The sequence below is a fragment of the Exophiala dermatitidis genome (genome assembly GCF_000230625.1).
Source record: "Exophiala dermatitidis NIH/UT8656 unplaced genomic scaffold supercont1.7, whole genome shotgun sequence".
NCBI lineage: Eukaryota > Fungi > Ascomycota > Eurotiomycetes > Chaetothyriales > Herpotrichiellaceae > Exophiala > Exophiala dermatitidis.
Window position 1 is genome coordinate 23,820 of NW_008751652.1, and position 21,854 is coordinate 45,673.

Genomic DNA, 21,854 nt, shown 5'->3' on the forward strand with positions numbered 1-21,854 from the left:
ATGCGGGAGAAAAAATGTTGCGGCCAAGTTAAACATCAGCCCGTCAATATTTCAACCACAGCGCAAACAACTTGTATTCTGTGGCAGACATGGCGCACCCTACGAGGCTTCGAGGCGACAAGTCGAAACCGGCACAGCACGATGCCTTCGAAAAGGACGAAGTGGAACTACGACTAGAGAAGGCTGTCTTCGGGGACGATGCAGGCTTTCTAGAATCACTGCAAAGACATGATTCAGCAGCGAACAAGGCCTTGACGCGGCTAGACGAGCGCGAATCCGAGCCTGAGGATAGTGAAGATATTGAGGATGGCGATGGTGGACTCAGTGATGTTGCCGATGAAGATGTAAGTCTCTTGAATCTCTTTATTTACACCCATTGACGAATTACAGTTATTCTTCCTCGACGCCGGAACTGGAAACCTTCCCACTGCCGTCGCCCAAGAGCTCGAGCGCAAAGAAATAGCACATGACGTTACACAACACACGCCCTCATGGTTCGACAGCGATGACGACCGGATGACCGTCTCATTGGCGTCGAATCCGCGGTTGAGGAAATTGCGGAATACTCTTGAAGACGATGTCATTAGTGGAAGGGAGTATATTCAAAGACTGCGCCGGCAATATGAACTGCTTCATCCTACGCCTGATTGGGTGAGATATGCCAGGAAAAAGAGGAGGTTATCGTCACAAGACAAAGAAGACGAGAATACAGATACCGATGTGTCTATGGAAGACTCCGAGTCACTTCCCTCGGCACAACCTCTGTCTGAACTTCTCAGGAGTGCCGGCTCCTTAACACGGTCTGACCCGAAGCCCGCAGGCTCCAAGGGGGATCGAAAACTACGTCCGGAAGTAATCGACATCCAACGTTGCAAAGACGTTGCTGGTTCGGGCCCATCGTCGGTGGATACGTTGCAGTTTCATCCTTACTATCCTCTGCTTCTCTCGGCGGGACCTAGCTCGACAGTCACTCTGTATCACATCTCGCCTCAACCTCCGAATCCCAATCCTGTGTTGACATCGTTGCACCTCAAGGGCACCCCCCTTCACACGGCAGCGTTCTGCAGACCGCATAGTGACAGACACGTTCCGGACGACGGCGAAGTCCAGGATCAAACAAGAATTTTTCTCTCCTCCCGACGGCGATACTTCCACGTATGGTCCCTGGCTACTGGCGTGGTGACAAAGGTCACGCGTGCTCTATACGGCGAAGCCCGCAAAGACCAGCGGACCATGGAATCGTTCAAGCTTTCGCCTTGTGGACGGTATATGGGACTCATTGGTTCTTCCAAAAAGGGAGGTGGCAGTATCAACGTGCTGTCGACAGAAAGTCTGCAGTGGATCGCCAGCTGCCGAATTGATTCCCGGGGCGGCGTTGCGGACTTTGCTTGGTGGCGCGATGGAAACGGTTTCGCAGTCGTGGGGAAGAACGGCGAAGTCAGTGAGTACGACATGGAGGCGAGGCGGATTGTTCATCGCTGGACGGACGAGGGCGCTGTTGGGACAACAGTCATCGCGCTTGGTGGACATGCCGGCCAAGGGGAACAAGACAGGTCTCGTTGGGTGGCTATTGGCTCCTCAAGTGGTATTGTCAATGTGTATGACCGCAGAGGATGGTTTACGGACAAAACGATCACCGCCACACACCCAACCCCAGCAAGAGCCTTCGATCAACTGACGACGCCAATCTCCCACCTGGAGTTTTCCGAAGATGGTCAGATGCTGGTCATGTCGTCGAGATGGAAAAAGAACGCCCTGAGACTGGTCCACCTTCCAAGCTGTACTCTCTACCGAAATTGGCCGACGGACAAAACGCCTTTGGGAAGGATCAGTGCAGTTGCTCTGTCGCCTGATGGTAGTTATCTCGCTGTAGGGAACGAACAAGGGAAGATCAGGTTATGGGAAGTACGCGAGTAGGACATCTATAGCTCGAGTTTGATTCCCAGTCTATGGTGCAAATCGTTCAATATACACTCTATACAAGTGCCTTCAAAGTATCCAGTTCCTTCACTCCCACCGTGTTGCCAGCTTTGATTCGTTTGAGGGTGAGGGCGGCAATAACAGCGGCACCGACACCACTACCGTCCTCGGCACTGAGGATGACCACAGGATCCTTCTTCCCTTTGGGCCAGTCAAGGATCTCGCGGAGGGCTTGGGCACCACGGGCCTTGAAATGCGGATATTTGTTAAACACCGATCCATCAGCGCCCACATGGCAGCTTTCAATGTTCTTTTTCTTGCAGATGGCGGCCACACCGCACGCCGAGAGACGTGCAGCACGGGTACCAATCAGCTCGGCCAGCCGCCGGCACAACTCCAGCTCTGGCTTGCTCGCCGTGATGTGAAGCTCTTTCTCAAACAGGTCGTGTGTCTCTTGCAAGTTTTCGAATGGATCTTCCTCGATCGCTGCAAGGAACGAGGCGTCGATGGTATAGGGTTTCTTCAGTTTTGAGATGTCCTGACCCTCAAATAGCAGATTCTTGTTTTCGTGGAGGTCAACAAGCACCAGGCGGAAGATTTCGCCCAGGTACAAACCGGCAATCATTTTCTCAAAGGCCTGCTGACCTGGTCTGGGAGAGGTCTCATCAATGATGGTGTCGTACTTTGTGATGGGCAAAACTTTGTGTTCGTTGTCAAAAGCACCGTATTCGCAGTTGATAGCCATGGGGCAGTCATCGGGAAGGTTCAGATGCTTCAGCTTTGGTATCGAGCCACAGTTTTCCATATAAGCAGCATTGCATCCGGTGCCGAAAATGCAACCAATCTTCATAGCCTGATCAGTGTATGCTGAGGCAATCAAGGTGCCCGTGGTGTCATTGATGAGAGCCACCAGCTTGATAGGTAGATTCTAGCACTCTGTCAGTCATTGAAGCCACGATGCTCGATTACAATTGTCCATACCCTTGCTTTCAGCGCGGCCTGGAATTGAGGGACAACGTCCTCTCCTTCCACACCCGAGATATCAAACCCTTTGGTCCATCTTTGGAGAATACCGTGGTCGATGTAATGTTGTGTCGCTGGATACGAAAAGGTAAAGCCAAGGGGTAGGTCGGGCAGGTTCTCCTCCTCATGATGGAACTCAATGAACTGCTGCAGGCAGTCGGCAATATATTCCCAGAGTTCGTCCGCCGTCCCCGTCTTCAGTTCCTCGGGCATGCGGTATTTGCTCTGGATAATGTCGAACTCCCCCTTCTCCTCGGTGAGGGTGATCTCACACACACGGAGGTTGGTACCGCCCATATCCAGAGCCAGAAAAGTGCCCTGCTCGTCTCCGTCTGGAAAAGCCATGACCCAGGTCGGGTTCATCGGTATGTTGGCACCTTCCTTTTCCAACCCGGCTTCTAGCTCCGTGACGAAGTGGCTGGTGACTTTCTTCAGCCTGTCGGCGTCGACCGTGAATTGGTTCTCCAGGTTCGCGATCTCGTCAAGCAGACTCTTTGGCACATCGGCCATAGACCCTGATTAGAAACAGGAGGTTAGCATAGAAGCTCCGTCTGTAACAGGTTGCATGACTTACCCTTGCGGGAGGGCTTGCGTTTAGGTCCCAACCCAACCATCTCGCCGGCTGGATGGAAATCTGTGCGGTGATGAAGGTCGAGAATAAAACGACGGGTTCGATAGCAGCTTAATCACCAGACCAAAGCAGAATCTATGTTCAAGCTTGCGAGTAGTGATGGGCCAGCACCAAAGTGATAGCAGCTGGACTTTCACGAGGAGAACAAAATGTTGATGAGGTTGGCGGGGCGCCGGTAGTGGAGGTGAGACCGAGTACTGTACACGGAGGCCACCATCCAACGAACCACACAGCGAGGGGCAAGCCATCCATCTATCCATCCCCAGAGCTACTTTGCCCATCCACTTCTCAATTTTACTACGGGGACTAGTCATTAGATCTCACAGTGCGACTAGCAGTCTGAAAGTACAACCGATTCATCTCCGTAGGCAAAGATTCACAAACCGAGTTGTTGTTCGTGCCAGTACACCGAACTGCAGCTCAAGCTATCTACTCTTGAGCTCAAATCCCAACGACCCTCAACAACAAACTGAGGCTGCTGCAGATATCGTCCGTACTTAGACTTTCCCCTCATAACCTGCAAAGAGCGTGACCTTATCACATCAATCTGGCAACTCTGTGACGCTTCATGGGAACGCATGATCGAAGTTCGGCTCGACCTTCCCAACCATGTCGCCAGACCGTCCGCTCGTGCCAGTATGACTAATCATGCTCGAATTTCGTCGCCTCAAAAGCTCAATCATCCAGCTCAATCACTTCTGGCATATGCACCGCCGCCGGTTCACGGACGATACAAGCATTGACTGTGTATCTGTTTAGGCCAGCTGCAGGGTCAATTGGAGTGCGAGAGACCTGCGCAATAGCCTCAAAAAGGGCTCTTCGAACTGGGTGGTCCCCGAACGAAAGGAATCTTTCAAAGAAGACATTGTGTTGGACAAAAGAATTGTAACCCTGCGAGTAGATTTCCCATGCGCACTGGTCGATTAAGTAGCGAACCATAGGAATCGAGTGAATCTCCTCACCATCGCCGATTCTGTTGATCAGCCACGTCAAATCTTCGAAGACCACGTTGAACTGTTGGTGATGTTGGCGAAAACAGTCCACAATCGCATCCTGAAGGGGGACAATGTGGTAGGTTAGAGCAAGGACATAGGATCGAAGGACAGTTCTGCATTCTGCGCGGCTATCTGGCGCTGGAGGGGCGATATTGTAAAGTGCGTCGACGACGATGCCGAAAGCAGCCGCAGTGTAGACCGATCCCTCAAGATGATACGTTGGTAAGGGAGCCGTGTCAACAGGCTGGTCCACGGCCTGTTTGCCAGTGCCGTAATCGTCCCGTGTTCCCTCTTCTCTTTTGACCGGGATGTAGTTAGGAGCCGGACTGAGCGTCTGGTCGCGTTCTGGGCTGGTGATTGGAGTGCGCTCAAGTCCTGGCAGCCTTCCATGCACGTCGAAGAAGGAGGTTTCTTCAAGAAGGCCAACATGAACGTGAAAAGGCACCTTCTCGGCTCCCACGGTGATGAGGAGGGTCTGATTGCTGAACTTGCTGCGCCTCGCGCGCGTCTGAAGAGGAGTTGCTGGCGTCATCGTATTGGAAAAGGAAGACGTGTCTTTCGTCAGGACAAGGGACTGCGGGAAGAGGACAGACTTGGGAAAAGGTGGCAAAGAGTAATAGTACTGAGACTGTACAGAAGTTAACGACCCGTACAACAGAGGTTCAGGCTCACTTACCACCTAGATAACCGTTGGTGCAAAGCGTGTGGTCATGTACTCGGTGCTAATGAATTGCCTAGACCGGTGAATGTTTGATGATAGTCCGAGGCAATGTCGACAGACCTAAGAGCTGGGAGAAAGCCTAGAGTGAAGGCTTTTCAGATCTATCTGATTTTAGGTGAGGGAAGACATGCGCCAAGTTCGTGGTGTTCAAGTTTGAGTCAGTTGCAGTTGGCTGTGAAGTAGTCGAGTTGTTTTGGGAGGGCTCGGGTGAATCCTTTTCTAAGGCTTCCCGAATTCTCAGATTTGCTTCACTCGAAAGTTTCAGAGAAGCATCAATATCCCTGGTCAACTTTTCAACCTCTTCGTCAAGCCGTTCTTGGCGATCCTTCACCGGCTCCTCTTGTCTGTCTCTTTCGGCTTTGTCAGGGTTGGTGCTTTCCCAGAGCTGCTCGAGTTCTTCCCGCCAGCCCAGAGCGTCCGCAAACTTTCGGACTCCCGCGTCACAGTCACCGAGTAACAGGACGTCGTCAGGCCGAGACCCAAGAGTGCCTACCCTTTCGAGGTTTATGAGCACCCGCGGCGTGTCCTCTCTGACAAAAGACGGCAAGCTCGCAAACGGCTGAACAGTCAAACTGGTTCCCATGATGATTGCTAGGTCTGCCTTTGCCGGCAGACTGCGGTTGCGATGAAAGGATTCGGGCAGTGCTTCACCAAAGAAAACAATATCAGGCTTGACCAACCCATTGCAAGACTTCCTTATGCAGTGCGGGACCTCTTTTTTGCTGATCATCTCCTTCATCAAATTGTCGGGATACTCAGTACCGCACTCAATGCATCGCTGAGTAGCAAAAGACCCATGCGCTTCCACGATTTTGTCAGCCGGCACTCCCGCTTCACGCTCCAAGCAGTCTATATTCTGCGTGAACAACTTGAGAAGTTTTCCCTTTTTGTTAAGGAGGCTGATGAAAGAGTGCGCCACGGTAGGTCGGTATTTGCCTGGATACAGTTCATGGGCAAGGGTGTAGAATGGATACGGGTTGTTGCGAAAGTATGAGATATCGAATACGGCTTCGGCATATGGCAGGTTCAACCTGGCTAAGTTTGCATACAGTCCTGTGTCTGGCGATCGGAAATCCGGTATCCCAGCAGAAGTACTGATACCCGCGCCGGTCATGACCACAATGTTCTTGACGTCCTTCTCTTTGATGTACTGAGCAACAGCCTCGATGGTACGAGCATAGAGCCTTGTGGGAGGCGTAGCCTCGTCAACAGGAGTAGATGATTCATTGCCCATTTTGAATGTCCAGCGTCCCGGGCGGGAGTTGGAATGGCGGTCTCTTCGACGGCGGCCTATGATTGCGAAAAGGAAGCGAAACAGGTTGGCGAACGGCGAAGATCTGGGCTACGGGGCGCAGGGCACTCAGTTGTTGAAATGCTGCGCGACAAGGCGAATCTGGTCTGCTGCAGGAGATAAAACGAGTTTACAGGCGCAAGGAAGCTTTTCTATCAGAAACGACAGGATATACCTAGGTAGTACAAGTTGTTTGTCTGCTTCAAGTTTCTTCCGCTCGCCTTCAAGTTCGCCATCGCACGTTGTTCGTCATTGTGCAGCGGTGGATGCGGAACTTTCACCGGTCACTTGCACCGCAGTAAGACTTGGCACTCGGCTCCGGGCGCCATACCAGCCATGGGCCAATGTCAGAAAACATCTCCAACCAATGCATACCTACACGCTTCTTTAAAAACAGCATGGGTCTCTTCATGTATTGCCAATGCTGAACGTTATGTGCATTGGCTGTGTCGGCTAGATAAAAGTCCTGGACCTCTCGCCCTTCGTACTTTGTCCCCGGTGCTATGGGAGCTCTGACTCAAGGTGCCAACTGTTCAGTTGACCATGACAACAAACGGCCACGTAGTCGACTCTGAAGTCAACCGACAGTCTATCAGCGTTTACAATGCGAGCTCTGTCACCGAAATCCGCAGTGCGTTGGCCGAACTGCACGTGAAAGATGTCAATGTGACCTCCCAACTCGACGCCTTGATCAATGCACAAAAAGATCTGCAACGGGAACTGGGTCGCCTGGACCTCTTTCGCGCAAATGCCACTACCCAAGTCTCCAGAGCGAGAGCGATAAACAATGGAATGCTTTCGGACGCTGCGGCGAACGCGAAGCGTATCTCCAATTCCGTCAAGCGACTGGACTTAGAGCAGGAAAGGATCAAGGCTACCTTGACCGTTGTCGAGCAAGTTGGTGAGCTCAAGGCTTGTGTGCTTGGCGTGTCGGGATCTATGGGAGCTGCACAGGATTGGGAGACCGCGGCAAGCTACCTTTCACGAGCCTCCAAGATTCCGAGTGAAGTGGTTAATGGTCCTTTCGCGGCACGAGTTGTACCCACAGCCGAAGTCCCTGATGCGCCCGCTGTCACTTTGGAGAACGCCTCTGCATCTTTGTGTAATTTGTTCATCAGGGAGTTTGAGAAAGCGGTCAAGGACAATGACGGTGCAAGGATCACCCGTTTCTTCAAATTGTTCCCTTTGATTAACAGGTCTGATGTGGGCCTTGACATCTATGGTCGCTACGTTTGTCAGGGGGTGGCAGCCAGAGCTCGAGCAAACCTCAATGCTGGGACAGGTGGAAACCAAAGTAAAGATGATTTCTTCTACGCCAACGCACTGGCAAGGCTGTTTGAGCATATTGCTCAGATTATCGAAGGACATGGCGGACTGGTCGAACGTCACTATGGCCCAGGGAAGATGGCGAGGGTCATCGAACGGTTACAGGTCGAGGCAGATCTGCAAGGCGGAATTATTTTGGATACATGGGCTGACGACCGGAGGATCGATCGACATCTGACTGAAATCAGATCATATGCGTTCACTTTTCTCGTTCAAAGTTTCATGTCCACCCAGCGAACAGCATCCGGAACCCCTCGTGCCGGTTCTCCAGCTCCGGGCAGAACGAGCGAGGATGAATCCGTTGACATGAAACAAGTAGACGCACTGCTTAATGAGATGACAATCATGCTCGGTAAATGGTCGCTCTACACCAGATTCGTTGCGGCCAAGTGCCACGGAGCCACAGTCGACGACGAACCGCAAAAGATGCCTCCTTTTCTGGTCAATTCTGGCTTGATGAAAAAAGTGCACGACAAGCTCATCTCACCATTCAATGCCATGACAACGTTCTTCTTCCGGCGTTCTGTCGAGAAAGCCTTCCAGTTGGACGAACAGCCGCCGGATTTGTCGCTCAACCCCAACAAGCCGTTAAACTCTAACCCGCCTCATGTCACATCAGCCATTGAAGACATCATGTACATTGTCAACAAGATTCTCCAACAATCACTGGCCACCTCGCAGAAAGCAGTCGTCTCCAATGTCCTGCAGACACTTGGCAGAGTTCTAGGCTCCGACTTTATCGGTATGGAGCAGCGTAAGATGCGCGATGAAAGCTATCCAAAGGCTGCGATCCAGGGTCAACTGCCGCCCGAAGCAACAATTGTGTCATTTCTCGTTTTGATCAATAATCTCGACGTCGCCAAAGACTACGTGGACCAAATCGTGCGCACACGCCTTGATCCGCCCGCAGGATCTATTCATCAGTCACTGCAAGACCTCTTCCCGCAGCCGGGCGAAGCCGAGGAAGTTTCGGCTTTGTTGAAATCTTTCACGACCGTTTTCTCTGAGAAGACAAACGAGCTTATATCGGATGGCGTGAACGTTGTCTTCCACAATGTGATGAAACCAAGGCTTCGGCCTATCCTGATGGACGCGTTCCGCGACACGGACTATCAAATGACAAAAGAGCAACTACAAGAGCTTTCTCAGGACATGGATGGTGACGGCGAAACCGATGGCTTTTCGGACGAAGTCCGTATGCGCTTCCAGACGGGCTGGGATGCGCTGACGAAGCCTATTCGGCGAATCATGACGGAACGGACTTTCGATCAGCTCTTAACCACCGTCGTCACATATCTCAGCAAAATGCTGGAGAAACGGCTTTGGACCTATCACGGTCGCATCAACGAGTTCGGGGCAGCACGACTGGAACACGATGTCAACGAAATTATCAAAGTGGTGGTCAAGGGACAGAAGTACAGCTTCCGAGAAGCTTTCTTGAGATGCAGCCAAATCTGCATGATCATGAACATGGACGAGGAAGAATGGGAGGAATCGGTCAACTTCGGAGGCGAATTTGCCGACAAGCTAAAGCTCGAGGAGCGCGTCAGGGCCCGCAACATGATCAAAGAACGCAACTGAGGTAGAATCACGGCAATAAATGAGGACTCGAACGCGGCTGGCTTTGAACACTGATCATTCCTCGTGCTAGTCTCATGCTAACTTTTGTAGCACAAGCACACCACCAAATGCGCCGGCTCCGTCCATCCACCGGTCCTACCGAGAGAGGTGGCTATGGCACAAACACATTTTGTTCACGGCAGGTACCTCAACTTGCCGATACAGGGCCCCCTGATTCTTCTTCTGCCTCTCCTTGGTGACTGCTTTCCCACTCTATGCTCGTGACATAACTCCCCAGGCACGGATCTTGTTGTCGGTGTAGCCAGAGAACAGAGTCTGGCCATCAGCACTCCAGGCCAAGCTGACACAGTATGGTTCTTGAGACTTCTTGCCCTTCTCAATGTACTCAGGCTTGAGCTCGTCAACTTTGCTCTTCTTTTCCAAGTCGAAGATGGTGATGGAGGAGGTGGTAGCGGCGCACAGCCAGTATCTGTTGGGCGAGAAGACAAGGGCGTGGATTTCGTCACCGGCCTGGAGGGAGTAGAGATGCTTGGACTCGTTGAGATCCCAGAGCATGGTGGTGCCGTCCTTGCCGCCGGATGCACACAGCGAGCCATCGGGGGAGATGGTGACGGTGTTGATGTAGCCGGTGTGACCAATGTGGTCAGTTTGCAGACGGCAGGAAGCCAATTCCCAGACCTGTTATGACCAATGTCAGCGGTGCGTCTCGCCAAAGACCTCAGGTAAAAACAGCAGCAACATTTACGACTCTGCCTCAGTCCGCCGGTGAATGTTTGTCTCATCGCCCAAAGGGCTCTGAAGTAGCAAATACTTATTTTTCTGCGTAGCATCTTGGGCATGCCTCGGAGTGTGTGGAGTTTCCTTACCTTGACCAATTTGTCCCAGCCAGCGCTCACAATGACCGGGTTTTGCGGGTTTGGCGAGAAACGAACGCACGAGACCCAGTCGGTGTGACCCTTGTCGGTGATTGTGTACTTGCAATCTCCCAGGGTGTTCCACAGCTTGATGGTTCGGTCTCGCGATCCGGAGACGATCTGTCTGTTGTCGGCGGAGAAAGAAACGGAGAGGACATCGTTGGTGTGGCCGACGAAAGTTCGGGTGGTGTTGCCGGTAGACAACTCCCACAGGCGCAGGGTCTTGTCCCACGAGGAGGAAAGGGCATATGCGCCGTCGGAGGAAATGACACAGTCCGAGACAATGTGCGAGTGACCGTGAAGGGATCGCTTGGGGTATCCGTAGGCAGTCTCGTCGCGGGTCAGGTTCCAGACGATGAGGGTCTTATCTCTCGAGCCGGACAACAGCATGTTAGGGCTAGAATCGTAGTTAGCGAAAATGCGCTGGGTTTGGTTTGGCCGCTGCCGCCGCGGGCAAGACTGACTTCTCCAAGCTGGTTGCGAGACTGGTAACCCAGCCGCTGTGGCCTTCAAGGGTACCACGTTGAATAAGTTGTTCAGCCATGGTGACTTGAGGATCCGGTCGGAGCGAAGCTGGGAATGCTGGGATGACCTTTTTTCTTGTAGAATTGAAGGCCGCAGTCGAGGTAACGATGCGATCGGCCAAAAGCTCTTGTGTGGCATCGAAAAGTGCCCCGAATCTTGGCAACGCGCCAAGTCCTCCGGCGGCGCTTTCAGACTCGAAGTGCATATGTTTCAGACTTCACTGCATTTCCGCAACCGGCGGAGCATTCTTTGAGTCCACAGTCTCATCGGACAAGTAGAGTCCCAAAGATGTGCGAGCAGTCTGGCTTGATCTCAGCTGCAATCTCTCAGATTCTCTATTCATGTTTTCGACGGCTTGAATGAGAGTAGCTGGTCGATAAGCCAGGGTTGAAGTGGCGGTTAGTCATCACTCTCGATAGAATAAATATACTATTTTGTTAAAGTCCTCTTACATCATTTCGTACAGCTGGATTTGGCTCGATGTTGTTTTCCTTTTCGTGAGGATCTTCTCTACTTACTAAATGCCTAGTATCTATCCTCATCAGGAGGATGCTACCAACGATCACATACATTTTGGCCATCGTCCTAGCTCATCCCGTGAGGTGGTGTTGAGTTGAGATGCGGCGGCTTTGATTGGCTCATCGAAGCGGCGCGGCCGAATGATGTCAATATTCTCGAGCAAATATCTACAACGCTTCACCTGCGATACATCTCATACTGTATCACACCTGGCTCATTTTCTCAATCGCCAACATATTCCTGTCATCCGATTTTGAACATGATGAATCCAACCCGCATGCTAGTCCGGACCTTGAGGGGTCGCCACCTGGCCCTTTCAAGCCCGCAGCGCCTCATTTCCTCTTCCGCCTCGCGTTTCACCGACAGAGCACATTCGACCGCAGAGGAGCACCGAAAATATCAGAAAGAAAAGGCAGATAATCCCCATTTGACCGGAACCAACCCTGCTGTGAATAATGACATGCCAACGGTGGGCGAACACAATCCTCCACCGGACCTGATCAGCTCAGTCGATCCGAATTACGTGCCCAAAGATCGAGTACCTGAGAATACAGAAAGGATGACGGGAGGAACGCAGCCAGGAGACCCTAGTAAAGTAAGCGCGTCAGACTTTGGCGTTGGTGAATTGGAGGGTATCTCATTTCGGGTCGAACCTCTACGTCGAACGGGGGAAGACCTCGCAACCATGAGAGCGAGGCTATTATGTTCGTGCACGCATCTTATACAAACCTACGCAACATGGGAAATGTCGCGCTGAGCATTACGCATACTGACTTGGATTCCAGACCAAAGCAGGAAGCGGGGAACATTAGAATCTGATCTCCTACTCTCCACATTCGCAGCCGAGAATCTTCCCTCCATGAGCAAGTCGCAGCTCGAGCAATACGATCAATTCCTTGACGAGAACGACTGGGACATCTACTACTGGGCGACCCAATCACCCGCAAATACTCCGACGTCGCTTGAGTCCGCAGAGGGTGCAAAGAATGATATGAAGAGCAACACGACTCAGCCCGCTGCGCCTCCAAATCCTGCCAAAGCTCAAGAGAAGGATGCTTGGAGACAAGGAGCCCCCAGAAGTGGAGAGTGGGCTCAGACCGTTGGCACATTCAAACCCGCTTACAGACCAGTACCGCAACGGTGGAAGGACAGCGAGATTTTGGCCATGCTTAGAAAACATGTGAGAGAAAGAAGTGCTGGTGGCGTGTTGGAAGATGTACAGGCTGCTCCGGGGAGCAAAGGAAGTGGCCTGGGCCGAATGCCTGACGTTCAGACGTTCGATTGATATTGTACTATATTTCACAATGTGAAACCTTCGGTGCCCTATCAACCATCGCTCACCGCCTTTCCCTCAATTGGTGTATTGCAAAAGGCGACTGTGAAGGGACTGTCCAGCAGTAAGCTGCGATATTAAGTGATATCGTATTTGTCAGAATTGTCGCTGACAAAGGGTATTTTATCTTACTCTGCTCCTTTTGCACGGAGTTAAGGCGCGGTGCAGTGGAAGAATGGAAGGTCGTACAAGGCAACCCGGCCCTGCATGACGTGACCGGGAAATTTCCGCCCATGATTGCCGGTGTTTATCCCCGACTCAAAGAAATCCACCAACAAGTCAATGCTTCTTCGTACATCGATCTCCACTATGGCCACTCTACTAACCTTCGAAGTGTAAAACGGTTCTCAATGCCGAAGATGCGCTCCTTGTCATCACCGTGCCGATGGCGTCCGTATTTCTATTCCAATTTTCTACCAGGAGTTCCAGGCCGCAGGGTGTAGATTAGAGGGATAGGGTGGAAAGTACGCGCATATGGCTTCTGGCTAGCACTTATCAACAGTGTGGATTTGGTGGATATGTTCGAATGCCCACGTTTCTGTCGATGATACCATTTACCTGCAGTATAATTACGGTTCTCAAAAATGGCGGACAACCAAATGAATGAGCGGGAAAAGGAGGAACTGAGTTTGGAAGCTCAAGGGCACCATGCGCTGGGGTTGACCCCAATCTCGTCGCGCCGCAGCCAGGCTGCACCGACTGTCCGCTCTTCTCGATCCTATGTCGATGGCCACAGCACATACATATCCGAAAGAGATGAAGAGGACGCGGACATCGATGCACAAATCGTGGACGTGGAGGGTTCATCCGCAAAAGCATTCGAGGTCGGCTGGGATGGGCCTGACGACCCGATGAATCCCAAGAACATGAGCAAAGGCAGGAAATGGCTGATCGTGATAACGTTGGCTTTTGGGTCCTTGTGTGTGACTTGCACATCCTCACTGTATACAACCACATATGGTACGGCCATGTCGTTTCTTGGCAGATAACGCTTCTGATATGCTCACTGCTCGACAGGAAAGATGGATGCGGAGTTTGGAAATTCTCGCATTGTCGCAACACTCGGCCTGTCACTTTTTGTCTTTGGTCTAGGCTTGTCTCCGATGATTCTTGGTCCACTTTCCGAATTCTATGGCCGGCGCCCTATATACATCCTGGCTTATGTCTTTTTCACCATATGGCTGATCCCATGCGCGACGTCCCAGAACATTCAGACCATGTTGATCGCAAGATTTCTGGACGGTTTCTCTGGAAGTGCATTCTTGTCTGTGGCGGGTGGCACAGTCGGCGATATGTTCAACCGTGATCAGCTTCAAGCTCCTATGATGGTGTACACGGCGTCGCCTTTTATCGGACCGGGCGTAGGGCCCATCATTGGAGGATTCATCAATTACAACACCTCATGGCGATGGTCATATTACGTTCTCCTGATCTGGTCCGGGGTGATGTTGGTCAGCATCACTTTGTTCGTGCCTGAGACGTACATGCCGGTGCTTCTGAGGACAAAAGCGCGGCGCAAGCGCAAGGAGACCGGAGATGAACGATGGAAGGCACCGATTGAGATCATGGAGAGGTCGATCTTCTGGACAGTGGTAAGGTCGCTGTATCGGCCCTTCATGCTCCTCTTCATGGAGCCAATGTGCTTCAATCTGTGTCTGCTGTCCTCCATTCTCCTGGGGATATTGTACCTATTCTTCGGGGCTTTTAATCTCGTGTTTAGCACGGTCTACGGCTTCAACTTATGGCAAGTTGGCCTCTCCTTTCTCGGACTCACGATCGGCATGCTGTTGGCAATCGCCTCGGACCCTATTTGGCATCGCAACTACCTGCGGCTCCTGCGGACTCGGGAAGAGGCGACGGGTGAACGCAAATCCGAGCCTGAGTTCCGACTCCCGCCATCAATTGTCGGACCATGGTTTTGTGTAGTAGGCCTCTTCTGGTTTGCATGGACGATTTATGCCCGGATCCACTGGATTGTGCCTATCATTGCCACCTCCTTTTTTGGGTTTGGTACCATCCTCACCTTTTCGGGCGTCTTCACTTTTCTCGTCGAAGCATATCCCTTGTATGCTGCCAGTGCCCTGTCGGCCAATTCTTTCGCACGCAGCTCCTTTGCTGGGGCTTTCCCCCTTTTCGGACTCCAGATGTACAAGACACTCAATTACCACTGGGCAACGACGCTATTGGCATTCCTCTGTCTAGCCATGGCGCCTTTCCCCTATTTGTTCTTCATCTACGGCAAAAGACTCCGGCAGAAGAGCAGGTTTACACATATGCCGTGAATTTGGGCGAAATGATTCGTGGGGAACCACTTATCCTTCCTTTTGCAGAACTGTGCGCCTCGTCCTGCAGGTACCAGCGGAGATCTCGACGGGTCATATCCATTCTTTGGCGTCCGATTCCCCCTGCATTTACTCAGTTGCGAGCATCATACCGATCGGGCCGGGTTTGCTTTCATCTCACGATAGTTGTAAGCGAACAACGACTTGCATTGCAGGCCGGATGTGCATATTTGCAATATAGTGGCGGTGGAGAGCACCGTAAAAAGCAGATATCATGATGGAGGAGCTATCGATGACCTACAGGGCCAATGCTTGCCAGGACTTGCCTCCCTGTGTTGTTGGCATTGGAGATTAACAGCAGTTGGGTGGCACTACCGTGCTATTTGATGTCGTGCAGGTTTGTTGGACGGCGTGGCGTCAGGTTTGCGGTCAGTACTTGGCTCTGCAGCCTCGATGCCAACATACATTACCGGGAAGAGACCCGAGTGATATGGTTCACTTCAAGCGGTTACTGTCACACAGGTTGGAGTGGTTAGAGGCTACACAAGGGTGTCAAAACAGAAAGGAAGGCAGGACTTGTGGCAGCACGTGTGAAGTCGCTTCTCCGGACCATCGGGCAGCGGTCAGGACAGGTTCACCGTACAATGTCCTTCGGCACGAGTCTGTTACATAGTGGTAACAATGTAACGAAGTCTATGCCTTGTTGGTTGAACATGGACGTTGACAGCATTATACAATCATGATCGGCACCTAGAGTTGGTTCAGGTGAAGTTGTTTCTACACAGCATATAATCACCCCTGCCAGCCTGAATGTCGAGCCTCTGCCGTAAGGGACCGAGATTGTCGGGTAAAGTCGGGAAGCCTTACGGCGGTGAGGGGCCGGAGTGCCGAGGTGCGGCTTACAGCCTCACATGTTCGTCCGCCGCCCACGGAGTACTGATGGTCGATTGGCAGGGTTCGTGTGGTAAATGATTATTATTATTGAAAAGCGGATTGAGAGAGACTGAACAGACCTTGCTCCGTTGTAAGCCCGACAGCCAGAATCAAAGTACACTGCCGTAGAAGTATGCAAGAGGGCGGCAGATCGATTTCTAGCCCGGCCCAAAGGTACCCAGCTCCCCAGGTACTGTACATTGTGGTAGTCCCCCATGGGCATACGGATACATACTGTCGAGACAGAACCTGATTACCTAGCCGCACAGTTGCTGGCAGTAGTTCCTGTGTGTATCCTGCGCCCTGAGCCCGGTACAGGGTCAACATCTCGCTGTCTCTTTGGGTCGCTGCCTTCACCCTCCAGGCGGTCGCTATCCGTGTCTAGGGGCAATTCCGGGTTTGTGGGGTCTGGATCTGGGGGCCAAGCGAGCTCGTCCTGCAAACTGCAGGTGTGCTGCTACCAGTACAATCACAAACACTAGACACCGCTAGCAGTCTTGGATTCGTTATGGCGGTTCAGTAATTGAAGTTCGACCAGCCATGAATGGAGGAGCAGCTGCGCCCGATGAGAGCTGGACGAATAATGTCTGCGAGAGATCGAGCGACTAACTGTCTTCAAACTAGAGCCCCACTATAGATGAGGCTTACGTGCCCTTAGGTCCCTCAGCTCTGGTCCTCGGCTGTGCTAGGCTTGAATGGGCCTGGTCGGTGCCTAATGTCGGCCACTGCAAGTACCAGGAAGATCCTCCCACAACCCACAACTTGAGGGCCGAAGCCCGACTCGAGTGTGTGTCGCCATCACAGTCCGCGTCCCTCATGCTCGCCTGCACTCAACTGCTGCTACTACACTCGACTCACCTCTCCCCTCCTCGACCCGCTCAATACTGTTGTATACCTGTACCCTCGCCTTCTCGCACTGCATCCTCCGACAGTTCACGTCGCTTATGCGTCCATTGCCAGACAGCAAGAGTCCCTGATGCGCCCGCCATTGTTGACGGGTTTCCCCTCCGCCGCCGACTCGCTTCGACTCCGCATTCTCACGACGCCTGGTACAATCGCACCCAAGCCTCCGCCAACGCAGTCCGATACCGACACCGTAATGCTCAAGGCCTAATTACATTCCATACTCATCCGGGTTCCTCAAAGTCATCGTACTCGAGACGCAGATCCCCCTGGTTCGCTCTCATCGACGGAGTATTTCTTCTCGGTCCCCGTCCCACCTGCGCGACACGCTCTCGACTGGCCGGGGTCACAGCGGCGCCTGTCATCGCTGTATCGCCAACAAAAGTGCTGAAAGATCAACTACCTCTGTTACACCTTACGAGGGTCGCACTGCATTACTCGCCAACCACTTTTCGCGTAGGCTACCTTGGAAAGCCAAACCCTTGCCTGCTGGGCTCCGGGTCTTGCGCCGCTGTCATACAAGACTGGCGACCTCATTCACCGGGTTCGTTTGGGGTGCCTCAACTCAAGGTAGTAATCCAAAGACTCGATCCACTGTAGCGGGCCACGCAAGCCAGCTGGACACAGAGGTTGACGTGATTCTGCACGCAAGAGGGGCCTTGTCTCGAAACCAAGATTTAAATGCACGCAGCCACTCCACAGGGTTTCAAGCCAGGCCAGACGCTTTGTGGGTGCGGTGACACTGTTGGCGTTCTCTGTGCAAGGCACTTCACGGCCTGCATGTTCTGGCAGCGATTGATGGTCTGCTTATAACAATATGACGGCCTCAGATGTCGAAGATGGCCGCTCTCGTTCGGCCTCTCCCGACGACAGTGCAACGGAGCAAGTTGCTAATGATATGGCCGAACCGCAAACCAAGGACGAGAAGCCGAAACAAGCGAATGGGACACCGTCCACCAATGCCAAAGATCCTTCCCGACCCAGAAGGAAGAAGGCACGAAGAGCATGTTACGCTTGTCAACGGGCTCATTTGACGTGCGGTATGTGCTATGTGCAGTCCGACCGGCCGACGAATCAGGATTCTCTGCTGACACTCCCACAGGTGACGAGCGACCGTGCCAAAGATGTATCAAACGTGGCCTCCAGGATGCCTGCCAGGATGGAGTGAGGAAGAAGGCCAAGTATCTCCACGATGCGCCCAATGAGGCACTCATGCCAGGTGTCGGAGGGAATCTCTTCAATCATCCAGCGAACAAGCGAAGTTCGACAATCGCCAGTGATACGTCGTCGCAGCAGCCATTCTTCCAACAACCGCAGTCTTTCAACAACTTCCACACGCCTTCGCAGATGCCTCCGCCGATGCTGCATGAGCGAAGCATGAGCGCGACGAGTTTTCCTCAGCAATCACCCTTGAGCACTAATTTCACCAGTGTTGGGTCACAAGTGCCGTTGCAGAGCCCAGTTGTTAGCCACGATCACGCATCAGCCAACACTATGGGCAACACTGCATGGCCAGGGGCGCTGTTCGATGACCCGACCATGTTCAACTTCGACCTCGCCAGCATGAATTTCGGCAACCATTACGGTGCTCTCGAGTTTGGGATGCTGGGACATATGGCGACCAATGCTGGTGAAACCCCTCCTAGCGACAGTGCCACACACAGAGGGTCCATGTCGCAGCAGTATCGGATGCCTTTAGGAAGTTTCAGTGAAAGCCCGACAGCTCGGCAACAGTTCTATGGTGACACAATGATGCCTGATTGGTCAAACGGAAATGACGCCTACAACACTCTCGGGCGGTCCATGGTACCTAACGCTTTTGCGATAGAGTCAAGTGCCGCGCACTGGACCTCTCCGGACACCAATGGCACACCATCGAACGGTGCCGGCAGGATTGACGACTCCCCTATGCTGACAGGCTCAGCGATCCAGGCTCCTCAGACCGGCCTTGACGGAGTGACCAACAACCAGTCTTCCAACAATGCTGACCAACGCAACCGGGTCCCTCCCACCATATCTACTCCCCAGCTAAAGGCCAAGTCCCAGCTACCAACCAAGAATATGAAGCGGCCGCGAGATCCATCGTCCATCTATACGACGGTGACCAGTCCTCACCCGTACACTGCTGGCTTTCACCGTTGTATCGCATACCTGCAGAAACGCTTCGCCACACAGCCCTCAAAGACTCTCGCCATCGCTAAGTCATTGGCCTCAATTCGGCCATCATTTATCGCCACGAACAAGACCTTGAACCGCGAAGATCTTATTTTCATGGAAAAGTGTTTTCAAAGGACTTTATGGGAGTACGAAGGATTCATTGAGGGCGTGGGTACGCCAACAATTGTCGCTAGAAGAACGGGAGAAGTTGCTGCGGTGGGAAAAGAGTTCCAAATCCTGACCGGCTGGACAAAAAGCGTCCTCTTGGGCCGAGCTCCGAACCTCAATGTGAATAGGGGCCAGTCTGGTCAGACGCCTGCAGGAGGATCCGGCACCACCACTGCACGGGCGACAGGCTTCAACACGCCGACACGCGCTGGTGGCCAAGATGCAGGGACTGACGAGAAGCGAGCACAGCCTGTTTTCCTGGCCGAATTTCTCGATGACGATTCGGTTGTTCAATTTTATGAAGACTTTGCCAGGCTGGCATTCGGAGACAGCCGTGGCAGCGTAATGGGGAGAGGGAAACTCCTCAAATATCGGACCAAGGAAGACGAGCTTGCCCAGAATTTCAATGCGGAGGTCGATGGGCATAACGACGATGGGCGACAAACCAATGGTGGAGACCCCCGTCGTCCTGAGAACACCCTTGCTAAGCGGCAAATCGACTTGAAGAGGGATGGGATTTCCGGCGAAAAGGGAATGCAGAAGCTGGGCTCTGCGGATGGCAAGGTGGAATGCACATATTGCTGGACGGTCAAGCGAGATGTTTTTGATATCCCCATGCTTATTGTGATGAATGTGAGTGCCCACCGTCTGATTACCCCTTATTGAGTGCTAACTTGTGGTAGTTTCTGCCTTGTATATAGGCCCAAAATGTTTTGTGGTTGTTTTTGTTATGCGCGCGTGGGGGTTTTTCTGTGAACAGAACAGGGTTTATGAGTATGAGCATGGGAAAATGTCGGTATTTTGAGGCTTCGGTGTGTACAGGGCTTTTTGTGGATGAATTTTCCTGGCAAGTCAGCGAGCAGGGTTCGTCAGGCGGCTTGATGTTACTGGTTAAGAGCACTATCTACTGGAAGAATGGATGGCAAATGTGTGGGAGGCACATCCAGAAGTCTATCTAAGTCTGATCTATACTTTCTGAAGAACTGTGATTGAGCCTTCAGTGAAGTCCCGAGACTTTCACATATCCGACATATTCATGGGATTTCTCGGACGCCTGGCATGCTCATCCACCATTCAAGCGGCCCGGAACCTTCGAGCGATCCTTCTAACAGGTTTGGCGGGAATGTCATTCTTTCCTCAGAATCTCCTTTTCCACTTTCGCCGTGTCAGTGGTTTTCATCCAGTCAAAGTCCTTCAGCCACGGTTCGTCCTTGAATTTTTCATACGCCGGTCTCTGTAGACTCCGCCGGGCGACCTCACAATCGGTCTTGATATCTTGGACAAGGGCCTCGAGCGAGACATAGTCGTACTCGGGCCGGATGAAGCCCAGGATGAGCAGGTTCAGCGCGGCGCCGTAGAAGTCGTAGTCGAAGTCGTGCAGGATGTGGATTTCGACGCTGCGCACAGTGTTCTTGTAGAATGGGTTGTATCCGATGCTCAATACGGACGGGTAGATTTGGGTCGAACTGGACGGCGTGTCGGGGGATATTGACAGTCCAACCCAGCCAAAGTACACGCCGGACTCGAGTGAAGGGTACGACGCGAGTCCTTCCGGCGGGATGTTGGCGGTGGGAATGCCGAGCTGTAGCAGAGAATCCAGAAGTCAGCACGTTCGTTGCTTTCTTTTTCCGCGAGATGGTCAAGTTGTGCCAGGGAGTGCGTCGGTCATGGGGTGCCAGGGTGTAACGAGAAAATCCACCGCATGAAATGGGACACTCATATTTCTGTCGAGACAGACGGCAGAAAAAGAAACAGGCAGTGCTGCCATGTCCATGGCGTCAGAAGCGTCCACTCCGAATCTGGCCTCTGACAGGAAAGCACGGCTCGAAACCGACGACCGACCAGACGCTCAACTCCTGCTCTTCTGCGCCCGAAAGCCGGTCTGGGTCTACATCGCCATGCCTCTCTCCCTCTGGGCCACAGAGCGGGCTTCTCTTTGCGTGTTGGCGCAGCCCCATTCTATGACTGGGTGCTTGCTTGCTTAACTCTTCTTCCAGGCCAGCTTGGCTCTTGACTCATGCGGAGGCACGTGAGGAAAGCTCAACCTCGTACGCAATGCCAGTCAAGGGGATATTAAATCCACGTTGGAGTGGGAAGCTTAGTTTACTTACCTCTTTGCTGCCGCGTCCAAAGCCCTTGATTACCGGTCCATACAGCTTGATCGGGAAAGGTGTTTCAGGGCCACTCTCGGGCCCGGCGTACGGTTCTCGTGGAGCATTGGGTCCTCCCATTCTCTGTGTTGTACTCGAGGTCCAAGTTGTGCGTCGATGTCAAAAAAAAGTAGAGAGAAATTTGAGAGACGCGAGCTAACGATTACGCCCTGTCAACGTCGTCTGGCTGGCTTGTTTGAGTCTTTGATGTCGATACTCGACTTCGGTTTCGGAGAATATAATTGTAAATTACTCAATCTTTGATAATCAGCCCCAGCACCAGCTTGGGAGTTGCCCTCTACGTAGGCCGGCAAGCGCCTCTTTCAAGAGCTCGAATGTGTAGGAAGCTGTAGTCAACGAGAACAAAATATCGGATACGTATGTGTTATCGTGCTGTTGTTCCTTCGTCGCCGACAATGCAATGGATGAATCACCTAAATTCGTGATTGCGAGCCTTTCCATTGGGTTCCAGTTACGCAGCC

General features: G+C 52.5%; 9 protein-coding genes across 9 annotated transcripts; 5 read left to right on the plus strand and 4 right to left on the minus strand.

Moving 5' to 3' along the window:
- Nucleotides 1-9: 9 nt before the first annotated feature.
- On the plus strand, nt 10-1,988 carry HMPREF1120_07850 (uncharacterized protein). Its single transcript, XM_009162084.1, has 2 exons — nt 10-344; nt 391-1,988. The coding sequence occupies exons 1-2, from the start codon at nt 90-92 to the stop codon at nt 1,915-1,917; spliced, it is 1,782 nt and encodes a 593-aa protein (XP_009160332.1). The 5' UTR covers nt 10-89; the 3' UTR covers nt 1,918-1,988.
- HMPREF1120_07851 (hexokinase) lies at nt 1,976-3,557 on the minus strand (the record flags this gene model as incomplete). The annotated part of the gene is made up of 3 exons (XM_009162085.1): nt 1,976-2,848; nt 2,902-3,458; nt 3,518-3,557. 3 exons carry the CDS (start codon nt 3,555-3,557, stop codon nt 1,976-1,978), a joined length of 1,470 nt encoding a protein of 489 aa, XP_009160333.1.
- Nucleotides 3,558-5,369: 1,812 nt separating this feature from the next.
- Nucleotides 5,370-6,524, minus strand: HMPREF1120_07852 (NAD-dependent histone deacetylase SIR2; the record flags this gene model as incomplete). The annotated part of the gene is made up of 1 exon (XM_009162086.1): nt 5,370-6,524. The coding sequence occupies one exon, from the start codon at nt 6,522-6,524 to the stop codon at nt 5,370-5,372; it is 1,155 nt and encodes a 384-aa protein (XP_009160334.1).
- A 414-nt stretch (nt 6,525-6,938) lies between these two features.
- HMPREF1120_07853 (uncharacterized protein) lies at nt 6,939-10,361 on the plus strand. Its single transcript, XM_009162087.1, has one exon. It carries the CDS (start codon nt 7,125-7,127, stop codon nt 9,486-9,488), a length of 2,364 nt encoding a protein of 787 aa, XP_009160335.1. The 5' UTR covers nt 6,939-7,124; the 3' UTR covers nt 9,489-10,361.
- Nucleotides 9,527-11,482, minus strand: HMPREF1120_07854 (guanine nucleotide-binding protein subunit beta-like protein). The gene is made up of 3 exons (XM_009162088.1): nt 10,867-11,482; nt 10,355-10,799; nt 9,527-10,166 (listed from the first exon to the last, which is right to left on the minus strand). Exons 1-3 carry the CDS (start codon nt 11,130-11,132, stop codon nt 9,741-9,743), a joined length of 1,137 nt encoding a protein of 378 aa, XP_009160336.1. The 5' UTR covers nt 11,133-11,482; the 3' UTR covers nt 9,527-9,740.
- A 226-nt stretch (nt 11,483-11,708) lies between these two features.
- On the plus strand, nt 11,709-12,731 carry HMPREF1120_07855 (uncharacterized protein; the record flags this gene model as incomplete). The annotated part of the gene is made up of 2 exons (XM_009162089.1): nt 11,709-12,150; nt 12,232-12,731. The coding sequence occupies 2 exons, from the start codon at nt 11,709-11,711 to the stop codon at nt 12,729-12,731; spliced, it is 942 nt and encodes a 313-aa protein (XP_009160337.1).
- A 632-nt stretch (nt 12,732-13,363) lies between these two features.
- On the plus strand, nt 13,364-15,061 carry HMPREF1120_07856 (MFS transporter, DHA1 family, multidrug resistance protein; the record flags this gene model as incomplete). Its single annotated transcript, XM_009162090.1, has 2 exons — nt 13,364-13,739; nt 13,797-15,061. 2 exons carry the CDS (start codon nt 13,364-13,366, stop codon nt 15,059-15,061), a joined length of 1,641 nt encoding a protein of 546 aa, XP_009160338.1.
- Nucleotides 15,062-16,764: 1,703 nt separating this feature from the next.
- HMPREF1120_07857 (uncharacterized protein) lies at nt 16,765-20,629 on the plus strand. The gene is made up of 3 exons (XM_009162091.1): nt 16,765-17,937; nt 18,000-19,855; nt 19,906-20,629. Exons 1-3 carry the CDS (start codon nt 17,715-17,717, stop codon nt 19,921-19,923), a joined length of 2,097 nt encoding a protein of 698 aa, XP_009160339.1. The 5' UTR covers nt 16,765-17,714; the 3' UTR covers nt 19,924-20,629.
- HMPREF1120_07858 (riboflavin kinase) lies at nt 20,349-21,453 on the minus strand (the record flags this gene model as incomplete). The annotated part of the gene is made up of 2 exons (XM_009162092.1): nt 20,349-20,804; nt 21,334-21,453. 2 exons carry the CDS (start codon nt 21,451-21,453, stop codon nt 20,349-20,351), a joined length of 576 nt encoding a protein of 191 aa, XP_009160340.1.
- Nucleotides 21,454-21,854: the final 401 nt, after the last annotated feature.

What these genes read in the sequence shown, in the direction of transcription:
- HMPREF1120_07850 (XM_009162084.1), top strand. Translation starts at nt 90, where the DNA reads ATGGCGCACCCTACGAGGCTTCGAGGCGACAAGTCGAAACCGGCACAG. An exon ending in GTGATGTTGCCGATGAAGAT is followed by an intron (nt 345 to 390) that starts GTAAGTCTCTTG and finishes GACGAATTACAG; the next exon opens with TTATTCTTCCTCGACGCCGG.
- HMPREF1120_07853 (XM_009162087.1), top strand. Translation starts at nt 7,125, where the DNA reads ATGACAACAAACGGCCACGTAGTCGACTCTGAAGTCAACCGACAGTCT.
- HMPREF1120_07854 (XM_009162088.1), bottom strand. Translation starts at nt 11,132, where the DNA reads ATGCACTTCGAGTCTGAAAGCGCCGCCGGAGGACTTGGCGCGTTGCCA. An exon ending in CTCGCAACCAGCTTGGAGAA is followed by an intron (nt 10,800 to 10,866) that starts GTCAGTCTTGCC and finishes CTACGATTCTAG; the next exon opens with CCCTAACATGCTGTTGTCCG. An exon ending in GCTGGGACAAATTGGTCAAG is followed by an intron (nt 10,167 to 10,354) that starts GTAAGGAAACTC and finishes TGGTCATAACAG; the next exon opens with GTCTGGGAATTGGCTTCCTG.
- HMPREF1120_07857 (XM_009162091.1), top strand. Translation starts at nt 17,715, where the DNA reads ATGACGGCCTCAGATGTCGAAGATGGCCGCTCTCGTTCGGCCTCTCCC. An exon ending in ACGGGCTCATTTGACGTGCG is followed by an intron (nt 17,938 to 17,999) that starts GTATGTGCTATG and finishes ACACTCCCACAG; the next exon opens with GTGACGAGCGACCGTGCCAA.